The 12,365-nt window shown below is 44.3% G+C and overlaps 1 protein-coding gene across 46 annotated transcripts in view; it reads right to left on the bottom strand.

Annotated features, from left to right (window-relative positions):
• Positions 1–474: 474 nt before the first annotated feature.
• The window catches only part of RIMS2 (regulating synaptic membrane exocytosis 2), a 458,924-nt gene continuing 447,033 nt past the window's right edge, over positions 475–12,365 (bottom strand). For 45 of the 46 annotated variants that reach the window (XM_084751253.1, XM_084751276.1, XM_084751252.1 and 42 more), the window contains 5 exons: positions 10,028–10,169; positions 5,370–5,482; positions 4,961–5,062; positions 3,721–3,860; positions 475–3,299 (listed from right to left, as the gene is read on the bottom strand). In XM_084751253.1, coding sequence (XP_084607379.1) covers positions 3,081–3,299; positions 3,721–3,860; positions 4,961–5,062; positions 5,370–5,482; positions 10,028–10,169 — 716 coding nt within the window. In that variant the 3' untranslated portion in view covers positions 475–3,080. The remainder of the gene's footprint in view (positions 3,300–3,720; positions 3,861–4,960; positions 5,063–5,369; positions 5,483–10,027; positions 10,170–12,365) is intronic. The other variant, XM_084751275.1, reaches the window with a different exon arrangement.

Genomic DNA, 12,365 nt, shown 5'->3' on the forward strand with positions numbered 1-12,365 from the left:
TCTCTCTCTCTCTCTCTCTCTCTGCAGCCATGATCCCTACCACAGTGATAATGGACTAAACCTCTGAAACTGTAAGCAAGCTTCCAGTTAAAAGCTTTTTTTCTGTAAGTTGCCTTGGTCATGGTATTCTTGACAGCAACAGAATAGTGACCATGACACAGTGACCCTGCTGTCAGTGATCCTTGGGGCAAACACTGAAATCTCACCCTGTCTGTCCGTACGATCTACAGGCTGCTGAGTCATTTGACTGGGGAGCACCATGGCAGCTCTTAATGATGAGAGGTGAAATCTTTGTAGACTTTACAGCTACATCCTACTGGCAGCAACGTGGGAAAGCTGCAAACCCATTCGTGCCATATGGAAGGAGGGAAGAGGCGCCATCTTTTGGGAATGGACCACAAGCCAGTTCACAGGATGAAGGGAGGTGGGCTTGGGGCTGCAAGTGAAGTCGGCTTAGAAAGCACCAGGAACAGCTTATGTAAAGAAAATGTTTTATTTAAAGTGTTAATACCACCACCAGAATGAGTTTGATTTACATCAGTCGGTGTTTGTGACAGGACTAATCTGCCTTTCCCGCCCCGCTTCCCCCAACTGGAATTCCCTTGACTTAAAAACATTCTATGTCCAGGGCAGCAACGGTCACTGGCATAGTGCTATTTACATGACTTTGCCACAAGTTGAGGTGCAGACATGTGAAAATTAAAAAAAAGTACACCAACTTTTAAATAAATACTGCATAATGACAAGTATGTACAAATATTCCACAGTCATGTCCTTCTTATTAAAATTAGAAAGAATTTGTATAGGACTATGCAGAAAAGATTATGCGGCTGCATTTTAGTGTTTGGAAAACGGGAACTGTCTATTCTAAGGGAGAGCATAGACACTAGAGGTCTGTTAAACCAAATTGCTGCTGGTACACAGGTGTCTAAATTATTTCAATAAAATTGTGTTCCTTCTTCTCACAACCTGGGTCCGTCACAGGTCTCAGAAAATCAAGACACACCCTTGGTGTAGTTCATGTTGCACCACAGGAAGAGAAGGCATTTTGAGTGATAGCTCATTTTAACTTTTGCACCATATCAAGCATGACAGTTTTCAATGGTCAGCATTGAATTAAAAAAGAGAAACAAAGAAAAAAAATTTTTTTGAGTGCATGGCCTCTATTTAAACAAATAGGATGTAAATGGATTTAAAAAAATTACTGCAAGTAGTTAAAAACCAATCTCTAAGGATGTGTAATCAAAGCATATGTAAGAAACAAAAAGATGGCTGGTTTATTACATTGACCAGTGACATTTCCTGTGAATAGGGACCTTGAGAGAAGTTGGGCCTCGCAGCGCCACGCAATGGTCAGAGCTGCCCGTGAACCAAAGGTGGGGTGTTGACTTGAGGGACCTTTTGGTGATGGCATCAATAACTATTAAGAGGCATATTGACTTTCCTCGAGTCACCTAAAAATTGGAGCTTTAAAATTGTTGCAAATTTATGTTTACTATATTTCTTTAGAAATATATTTTGTGAAAAATTGAATTTTACTACAGAAAAATGAATTAATAAACAGCCCTGTGTTTCAGGGCTCCACATATTTAGCAGTGTTTCTATTCACATAGTAAATGGAAATCAGCTAAAGAAAGTGCTTTAACGAATTAAAAAAACAAACAAAACCTAGGACCTACAAATAATACTTAACCCCCTGTATGAATAATGCTGGTGCTAAAAACAAATTCATTAAACATTACAATGTCACATGATTTGGGGATTTTCTTGTAAACTGAATGTTTAAGGTGAAAAAAATTACCATGCACTGTACAATAAACCGCAAATGTTCAAACATCTTCTTTGTCAAATACGTGCTGACTTGCTTTTATGCCCCACATCATGTTGCAGAATCAATTCAACATGCTTGAAATAAAGAAAGCTCTCGAACAGATTTGAGAAATCCATAAATTCAGACACATCTGTGGCTCTGAATCAAATATGGGGTATAAGAGGGTCAGGCCAAAGACTTATGGTGTTTTAGTAGAAGGTTCACTCAGGAAGGGAGAAAGGAAAGAAAAGTTTAAAAGTGAGGGGGAGGAAGAGGAGGAAGAGGAGGAGGAGGAAGAAAGATGTGAAAAATTTGCACATATTGAACTTCATAAGATCTGTATATTTAACATGGAAATAAATTGAATATATTATACTTATTGTCACATAAAGAGAACTTTAAGTATCTTCTAGAAAGTATTTTCCTTTGTAATGTCTGCCAAAACACAGACTATGATTAAAGAATAAACATGGTGTGTCTTTTTATCACCCTGTTGCATTCTCTCCCATTTTAAAACCATGCACTAGTGAAATTTATCTTTAAAAATAATATAAATTGTTGAAAATGGCTGATTTTTATTTTTATTATTATTTTTTGCAAGTTGCAGCCCCGAGAAAATAATTTAAATATTCAGCTAATCTGTGTCCATGCAAAAAAAAGTTTCTTTATTTTCATTCAGTACAGTGCAGTCACAGAATTTTATTTTCAGAGTCCAACATATCTTGGCATTAGTGAGTGACATGCCTCCGGGAGCAGCCTTGTTTACCGCCGTCCCTGCTGGAGCCCCTCCAGGCGCGGTGGCGGGCTCTGCTCCTGGCCACTTCTTTGGTCTCTTGCTTTTCACCTGATGCTTCCTAAGACTTTGCTCCTTGGCCTGTGGTGTGGCTAACGGCTGTAGAGCTCCATTTCTGTGGCATAACAGGGCTTGGGGGGCGTCAGATAAATAAAGAAAAACGATAAAAATTTAAAGGTGCCATTGAAAAGGGCTGACTGATTCTTTGAGATCAATCCATGGCTTCAGATTGGACCAAAACTCGAGTGTCATTGAACTCCAAACCTGACAGTTCGTCACAGCTCCTGCTCTTTCACCTGAGGGCCTTCGCTAGGGCACAGTGTGTCCAGCTGCCACTGAGAACACAGGATTGCTGTGTATCCCTAGCCGTGGGCTCCGAAGACACGACGTCCAGCATGCAGTGTTACCAGGGGTTCCCACCTGTGCATTTTCTTCTGTTTTGTATCGCTGGTTGTTGTGACAACAGTTTTATAGTTGCTATGAACGAGAGTAGGAAGGTCCAGTAGAGCTTTCCAGAGATGACTGGGAAGCTCTCCGTGTCAGAGGTGCCAAGGTTGGGTCTACTAAGGAGGAAGGAGGGAAGAGTTTGAACCATCCAATCACCATGTTGGATAGTTCCAGCTCGTCTAAGAGTATCTGGGCCACTCCCATAAAGGATTTGTGATCCATGCGACCATAATCTCCCCAGACAATGATCTGTTGGCAAAAAAAAAAAAAAAAAAAAAACAGGACCATTAGGATTGCCATGCGCATCAAAGCAGAGGAGCAAATCACAACTAAAATAGGACGCTGTGCTCAGTTGATACGCGGCTGTCAAGGGTCAAGTTAAATAGTAGCGTCTGATTAACAACAATGTTGCCTTTAACACCCAGAAGCCAGGTCAGAATAGGGAAACTACACAGTAGTGTTAAGGTCTGAAGCCACATAAGGAAACTGAGCTGGTGTGTAACCCAGGTTGGGAGTCTGTGGCGAACAACAGCAAGCACAGCTTTCCAGCACTGGCCACTGCGTTGCAGCTCACAGAGGAGTTTAGCTGTGAGAAACAGAAAAGTATTCGACAGAAGCGACACCTGACGTAAGGCGTTCTGTATGTAGGGGGTCAGCCATGAGTACACACCTGTAACACCTTTCCCTGGGGGCTCTCCTCGAAAGATAAGAGCTGCTGGTACAGGGGCTCCAGTGTCTTTCTTGCCACCTTTGTTTTCTTTTTGGCTATGCACACTCCGTTGTCTAATAGATAGACCTTGACATACGGTGCTTGGGAGAGAAAACAGAGTGAGTGATGACCATGGCTACGAAACGCCCAGCTCACGGGGGACAAGAACAATGGCCTTCCTCTTCACTGAAGAGCTGGCGGCACTCAAGACACTGGCCTGTCTTTTATGTCAAAACCACATGGACACGCGTCAGCCATTCTGTATTAAGTATGTTGGCACGGCCTTTGAGGGTCTTCCCCTGCCTCCGTATCTCCTTGTAGAGATTTAAATGTTAAATAAAGTAAGGCACAATGCTACCAGTCACTAACAAGATCCAAGAGCAGTGTCTTAGTCTTTAAATTACCAACATTTTGACTTCATTAAACAGGTGTGAAATGAGGCTGGGTAATTGACCATCCGCACAGCTCACTTACCACTCAGCGGGGGATGGTGTGAGTACCAGCAGGGATGAGCTCTGAGGTGACACGCTCAGAAGGAGCGTGAGCTCACTAGGAATGCTAGGACTACAGCCTTATATGACAGACACGCGCTGTATTCATATGGCAAAGGAGTCAACTCCAAAGTGACACAGTCAGGAGTTGATTCAGGAGTTGAGAGAGAAATGCCAGATTGTGAGTCAGTACAGGTGCTGTGGATGCGCTATCTTTAGTAATCACAGCTTTATTTGTTGGATCTACTCTCGCTGTGCCAAGCTACGGCGCCAAGCACCTGGATTATAATGAAGCTTCTACAGGGAACTTGTGATGTCTTAGAATGGCCAGCACTCAGGGTCACGGGGCTGTTGTGGATCTAATCTACCTTCATTCTAATTCCAGAGCTGGAAGGAAAAAACCCTGAACTTCCCAGGGAACCGAAGAGTAACATGCGTAACAAAACAGCAGCTAACTGGAAACCACACTAGTAGTGCCCGCACTGTGACAACATGGCTGGTCCAAAGATGGAGGTCTCAACTCTGCATGCACTTGCCTGATCCTGACCAGAGCACTCACTTGCACGCAGCTCCCTCAGAACGCATGCAGACTGTGTCAGTCCCCAGGCAGTGCAGTGATGGAGCTATCTACTCAACATCTTGCTTAAGAAGATTTCAGCAAGGAAAGATACACAGACTAGGAGATGACAGAAACTTAGCTTCTGTTTTACCTGGCAGTGTCTTGGAACCTGGTTTTACAACAAGGCCGCGAGCCCGGATGATTTCTACCTCCAGCTGTCCCTTTTTGTCCATCATTCCCACCTGAATGTCACCTAGTGGCACACAGGGAAGACACGCAGGAGTTAGGAAGAATGCTTATTCCAAAGAACTCGGCTTTAGACCTTCCCCAGATGTATTCTTAAGGCCCAAGACACAGTCTCTAAGACGTAAATGTTTTCAGTGACATTCCTTTAAACATGACCAGGTATTACAAAAGAAAAAACTAAGTCCAGTTACTGCTACAATCGAGGACTCTTTATTCTTGCTGGTGATCTTGTTAAAAATAGCATGAAGTTGAGGTAGTGTAATTTTCAGTAATATAAAGGATGAACAATGAAATCATGTGACAGAAATTCTTACCCATCGCAGGAGTAGCCAGGGTCTGGCGTCCCACTAGCTGTGCAGGGCCCAGGCCATCAAGGAAATCGCTGAACTGGCTGTCAGAGGCCAGGCGGACACCAGGGAAAATCAGACTGAAGGCAAAGATAACATGTGATGTTAAATCCTCCACCTTCCTTCCTGTTGGGCAATCGTGAGGTCCCTGGTGGCAGGGATGCCACCAATATGCATTGGACCCCAACATCCCACACCAACTCCCATAACTCTCGGTCCACCTTATATTCTAATAGCCTCCCACACCTGTCACCACCATGTCGGCTTCTATTTATGTGTCCTCTCTTGCTTGGTCCTGGGTGGGTAGGAGGGATGACTTCTGTTACGCATGCTCAGTCCACACTGAGCACTTACTCCACAGCATGCTTTGCCATGTTTAACCCTCTTAGATAGAGTCTATTATCTTTTTACAGGTAAAAAAAAAACCCCTTCTGGATCATTCCCACCAGCAAGTAAACACAATGTCATGTCATCTTAATAAAGAACCTCCCACCCCCTTTCCTGACTGCGCTCTCCCTGCAGGCCTCACCTCACCCCTTCCTGACTGCGCTCTCCCTGCAGGCCTCACCTCACCCCTTTCCTGACTGCGCTCTCCCTGCAGCCCTCACCTCACCCCTTCCTGACTGCGCTCTCCCTGCAGGCCTCACCTCACCCCTTCCTGACTGCGCTCTCCCTGCAGGCCTCACCTCACCCCTTCCTGACTGCGCTCTCCCTGCAGCCCTCACCTCACCCCTTCCTGATTGCGCTCTCCCTGCAGGCCTCACCTCACCCCTTTCCTGACTGCGCTCTCCCTGCAGCCCTCACCCCTTCCTGACTGCGCTCTCCCTGCAGGCCTCACCTCACCCTTTCCTGACTGCGCTCTCCCTGCAGGCCTCACCTCACCCCTTCCTGACTGCGCTCTCCCTGCAGGCCTCACCTCACCCTTTCCTGACTGCGCTCTCCCTGCAGGCCTCACCTCACCCCTTCCTGACTGCGCTCTCCCTGCAGCCCTCACCTCACCCCTTCCTGACTGTGCTCTCCCTGCAGGCCTCACCTCACCCCTTCCTGACTGCGCTCTCCCTGCAGGCCTCACCTCACCCCTTCCTGACTGTGCTCTCCCTGCAGGCCTCACCCTGCTTCTTTCCTGGATCCTTGGAAAAGTCCTTCACTCCCGTCTCTTGCAGTTTATTTGGAAACTAATCAAATTTTTGTTTCAACATCCCCACATATTTCTAGTTAAAAGTCAGCTGATGACTTCAAGGTAAATGCTGCTGTCACTGCTCTGTCCACATCTATGTGATCAGATCAGCAACACAGTCAGTCCTTCCCTCTTCCCCAGGAAACCTTTTTCATGTCTCTTCCTGGAGACTCTGGGATCCCTGCTTTTTTCTTTGCCATTATGCCTTAATCCCTGCCAATTCTGTCATTAACACCAAAACTCCATATATTTTTTTTTTTTGCCTCTTATCTTTTCTATGTGACTGAGATTCTTCAAAAGTCTCACTCAGCTTAGTGGATCGGTGTCAGTGCTGCACAGCCTCGAGTGCCGCGGGCTCTCAGGCTTTCCTGGGCTGCACACTTTCATTCCAACAGCTGAGGTGGCTAACAGGATATCTATTGAGCATTGGAAAGTTAACTTGTCCCAAACTGACAAACTGAAGTCTCCTTACCAGACAGACACACATGCACATACACACACAAGCACACACACACACACACACACACACACACACACACACACTCAGAAAACACATCTTGAACGGCAACACTATCTTCCAGTTGCTCAGCTGTAGACCCCTCTTTATCTGTCACGTTGCAGTGCTCACTCACAGTGTGCCTGTGTTTAAAAACGGGCCCATAGCACAGATAAACATGAACGAAGGTTAAATGAAGCCACAAGGGAGCAGGGAGGGAGAAACTCTCATGAATGAGGAAGAGAAGGACACTGGAGGCATATGGAGAGAAAAGGCCGTAGAAGACTTAAGGTGGCATGGACAAAGAGGGAAAACCTGCAATCCAAAATCTACCAGTATCTTGATCTTGAACTTTCAGCCTCTAAATTTCGGAAAAACAAAGTTTTTGGTATTTCATTATGGCAAACCTAACAAATTAATATGTATCTTTTTACACATGTCCAATGTACCAATAAATCTTACTTGGTCTCCTATCAAAAGAGACCCAGTCACTGTTCTGTTGCTGCTGCACGCCTGTACCACCCACTGAATGGCCTGGCTGTACCCCTCAGCAGGCAGAGTGACTTGGCGCAATTGAAGGCAGACCATCCCACTCACGCTCCAGTGAACTCATGCGTGTTCTGAAACATGTCAGTCATCCAGTCTCATCCCGCACCGTGTTCCTCAGTGGCCGCGCTCGGCCTTCCTTCCACAGGGCCACAGCCCACTGCAGTCAGCAGACCCCAGCATGTGGCTTTGCTTTAGCTTGGATGCTCTTCCTCAAACACAGCTGCCTTCTGAGCACACCTAAACATGCCATTTGTCCCATCATGGAAACCCTTCCCTCGCCCTCTCGTGTCTTTTTAAAAATGCCACTCTTACTATGTCCCATTATCAGAGCGTGAATACTGTGGCCCAGACACAGCTGAAATGCATAGATCATGTAAGCTCTTGTCCCCTGATCTACACATGCATGCCACACCATGGAGTACTCATCTCTCCCTTCCAGCAAATGTAATAAAAATTAAAACAAAAAATCTAAGGACGTAAGTGGGTTCATTTCTACAGAGATGGCCTATGTATATAAGAGATGAGAGGCTCTTAAATCAGGCCTTTAGAGATTTTAGGTGAACCTCTCTCTTTCACTTTCCTTACCTTATTTTATCCTCAGCACTTATGTTATCCAAGTTACTGTATTTTTACTATTTTCCTTATAAATTTAAATTTTTGATAAAGTCTATCTTGTCTTCTGGACAAGTGCTAGAAACCAAGAAGAGACCCGTCGCCTCCTCCTGCTAGCTTGGTTCCTGTGATTCTGAAACCCACTGTCTTAAGTTCTGATTTGATTTGCTTGTGTGACTCATACCCGCAACACACAGCACACTACCTGGAACATTAGAAAGGTAGTATTTGTTGAATGAGTTTATGAGTGCTGGTGTCCTTTCTTCAATATGATGGTAAAAAATCTGAAAGGGAAGTCACACTTGAAACATTTTTGTATATCTGGCATCTTTATAACAAGATATAAACTTGTATGTGAGAGCCATGAGGTAAACATTTTTATAGCCCAGGCAATGGTTCACAAAGTCCATAGCTCAGAGCACATTTATCTGCTTAGTACACTACATGAAGTGTGTCCCACGCCTGTCACTGAGCCACTACCATGCTTGCCTTTCACACTTCTCTAGACTTCCTTCAAGATCAGTAAATCTATTTTTTTACCCCTTCACCTTAGGTCTCAAAAATTCAACCTGCTTATACAACCTCATTAAAAAAACTGTAGGATTACACTGCTCTCCTTTATTTATATAGTTATGTTGGGCAAAATGTCATTAGGTTATATAATTAATGGTAAGATGGAATTTTCCTATGTGTTTGAATATTGAACACTTGCATGGCCACAGCAGATGGAGCCCCAAGCCTCACTTTTCTCTCCCTGATGCCCTTTGCACCTCATCTCCAGACCATACATAGGTCACTAAGTACTGCTGTTTGTAAGAGAGAGGGCCACCTCATGATTACAAGCCTTTCCAAGTGCCTTATGGTCGTGATTCAAAGAACAGCTACACAGAGAAAAAGGCTTCAACTTTTTGTTGCCATTGTCTTTTGACTATTGTTTCACATAATTAAGATACATTATATAAATTTCAGTGTATAAAAAACTAAATATGAATAAGAATTCTAAAATTTGAATAGCACCTATTCGATAGACTGAAGACATTTTTACATTAAAATGATTTTGCTGTTGTTTTGTTTTGTTTGGTTTGGTTTTTCGAGACAGGGTTTCTCTGTGTAGCCTTGGCTGTCCTAGACTCTATTTGTAGAACAGACTGGCCTCGAACTCACAGGGATCCTCCTGCCTCTGCCTCCCGAGTGCTGGGATTAAAGGCGTGCACTACCATACCCAGGCAGAAAAATTATTTTTTAATTATTTTGTGTCTGGATGGGTGTTTTGCCTTCATATGTCTGTGCACCATGTGCATGCAGTACCTGTGGAGACCAGAAGAGGGAGTCTGATCTAGACCTGCAGTTACAGTAGTGAGCCACTATGTGGGTACTGGGGATTGTTAAATCCCTTCTTTGGAAGAGCCACAATCAGTGCTCTTAAGAGCCAATCTCTCCAGTGTCGAGATCAAAGATTTTAAAAACAAACACTGCCCGCATGGTGTGGCATGCCTGCTCATTATTTCTGTGGCTTTTGTTATTTTAAGCTAGGATAAACCAATTTATTTGTAGATAATGCTGAGAGTCACATCTTAGCATCTTGTCATGAAAGTAAGGCATGTCTTCTCCCAAGTTATTCATTAATGCAAAAAGCCAGATATGTCAGCTGCTCAGTGGAGGGTGAAACAAGTTCACAGGAATCATCCAGAGAGGATGGAAATGGACTGTGAGTCACGTGGGTTAGCTCTACACAGCAGGCCTTGCTTGTGAGTTGCGTGGGTTAGCTCTACCTGGACAGGCCTCACTCACTTTCCTTCCGAGCTGTAGCTGTTCATGCTGCCGTCCGTGGACTCCCGGCTGGCCTGCCGCGTCATCCAGTTCCTCATCTCCACGGCTAGCCCGGTCTCCGTGCTTCTCTGGACGGTGCTCCGTAGTTTTTTACCTCCTGCTTCTGCAGAGACAGAAATCCAAAGGCATCACAGTTTTGTCATCGCTGCCCTTTTGACAGAACAGGCCAGCCAGCACCCAGACTGCAAACACAAAGAACTGCAGAGAAGGGAGCGTGTTCTTAAGGCAACACAGAGAAGAGGCATTTAAGACATCTCTAAACAATGTCTCCTGAGTGAGTGCCACAAAGGACCATTGCTTATTTCCACTTGACAGTGTTCAAACCATTAACATATAAACAAAAGGTTCAATCTAAGAATAACAAAATAAGCTGTGCTTTCATTGCAATACTCTAATTATCAGGTCAACTTATGCCTCTGCATTTTGTTTTTCATTAAAATATTGAAATGCAAAATTAATTTATGCTTACCTTTCCTCCCAGCTCTTTTGTCTTAGTGAAAGAAACAGGTACTCATATTACTTACAAAGAACCAGATGGCGAGAGATACTCGATTTTTACCTTCACTACTTACAGAAGATTTTTAGGGTAGTGGATATAAAATGGCAAAGAAAGCAATACAAGAGGGATAGCCCTATTTGATGGCCATTTTGCATCAATTAATAACTTCCAGGTGATTGCGTAACATAACATTTTGGCCTTGGACAGTGAACTCTATGGCACATAGAGAAGTTTTCCCACAGAAGGCCACCAGGGGACCAGAGCTGAGGATGGGAGACTGTCTGCAGGAGGGAGCTAAGCCACACTGCCTGAAGAGACCTGAGCTTCAAGGAGGAGGAGGACTTAAGCTGGGCTTGAAGAATAGGCCAACTGAGACTCTTGGGCAAGAGAAACCGCATGGATGAAAGAGCAAACCCGGGGCTGGAGCGATGGCTCAGTGGTTAAGAGCACTGTCCGCTCTTCCAGAGGTCCTGAGTTCAATACCCAGCAACCACATGGTGGCTCCCAACCATCTATAATGTGATCTAATGTACACTGTATACATAGTAAATAAATAAATTAAAAAAAAAAAAAAGAGCAAACCTGGGAGTGAGCGCGAGCAGAAGAGGAAGGGCAGTGACGGAGCATGAGGAGGGGTTTGGGATGTGGGGTACGCATGAGAGAGCCCGGGGTGTGAAGAGCCGGGCACACTGGAGACTGCCTCTACCCATTTGCTTCTTGGCAGGCTTACACAACTGCGACTGTGTAAGCCATTGGCATTTGGAGAAAAGCAGCCATCGGATAGGCTTTCAGCAGAGGGTATTAGCAAGTCCTTTTAAATGCTGTCAGCCCCACTGAGGCAACGAGATTCCTTTCACCAAGCTCCTTATATTTGCTCCGCTCTGAAACACTGCTTTACGTTTCACTCATTTCTCATTTCTAGCTTCGATACGCGTTAACATGCTTTAAAGGAGACACAAGATCCATATTATGACTGATCGCCAGCCAATCAAAAGACGCTGCTTGAGATGAGCAGCAAGCGTGTGCTGATCAATGGTAAGAGGACAGAAGGCCCCCAGCAGTTTTGGGAAGCTCGTTACCATAGAGCAATGTTGGTGTTTCTGCCGTGGGAGTCTTCACCAACCTGGAAACACCTGAATAGACAAACTTAAAAATACTAATTTGTAGCCTCGGCTGGAATAAGTGATTTAGGCATGGCTTGCCACTGGAGGCTACCATAAAACTTAGACCATGGAAAGATGCACAAGCCAAGTTAAAGCGGTCCACAAATTAATTCTAATTGTTAAGGGAGGAAAATGTTACTTTTACATGGACAACGGAGCCACCATCATTTTAATCAAGTCATTGATAACTGAAGATGGGGACAGTTGTATATACCCCCCCTGAGATGAAGCATACAGAATCACCTGTCAGGTTGTTCTGGACAGAAATGAGTAATCTGTTTCTAATCAAGTCTTCTGGGTTTTGAAAAACACAGAAGGTGAAGTAACAAGACAAACAGCGTGCATATATGATGGAGCCAGACAAAACCCAGGTATGGGAGATTGTTCGAGACAATTGGCCCATTTGTTTACAAGTTAACACCATGAAAAAAAAAAGTAAATGAGGTAAGGTAATCTTCTAGATTAAAAGATAGCAAGGAGATGTAATCAATACAGGGGCCCTGGGTGTGTGGATTTTGCCTTGTTTGTAAAACCAAAATAAAAGAAATCATTTTTAAACAAAATTGTATATAGGTAATTTAAAGGCAGATAGGGAAAATTTGAATACAGATTGGATATCAGATGAGATGAGGAAGCT

Source organism: Acomys minous (genome assembly GCF_964271855.1).
Source record: "Acomys minous genome assembly, chromosome: 12".
Classification (NCBI taxonomy): Eukaryota; Metazoa; Chordata; class Mammalia; order Rodentia; family Muridae; genus Acomys; species Acomys minous.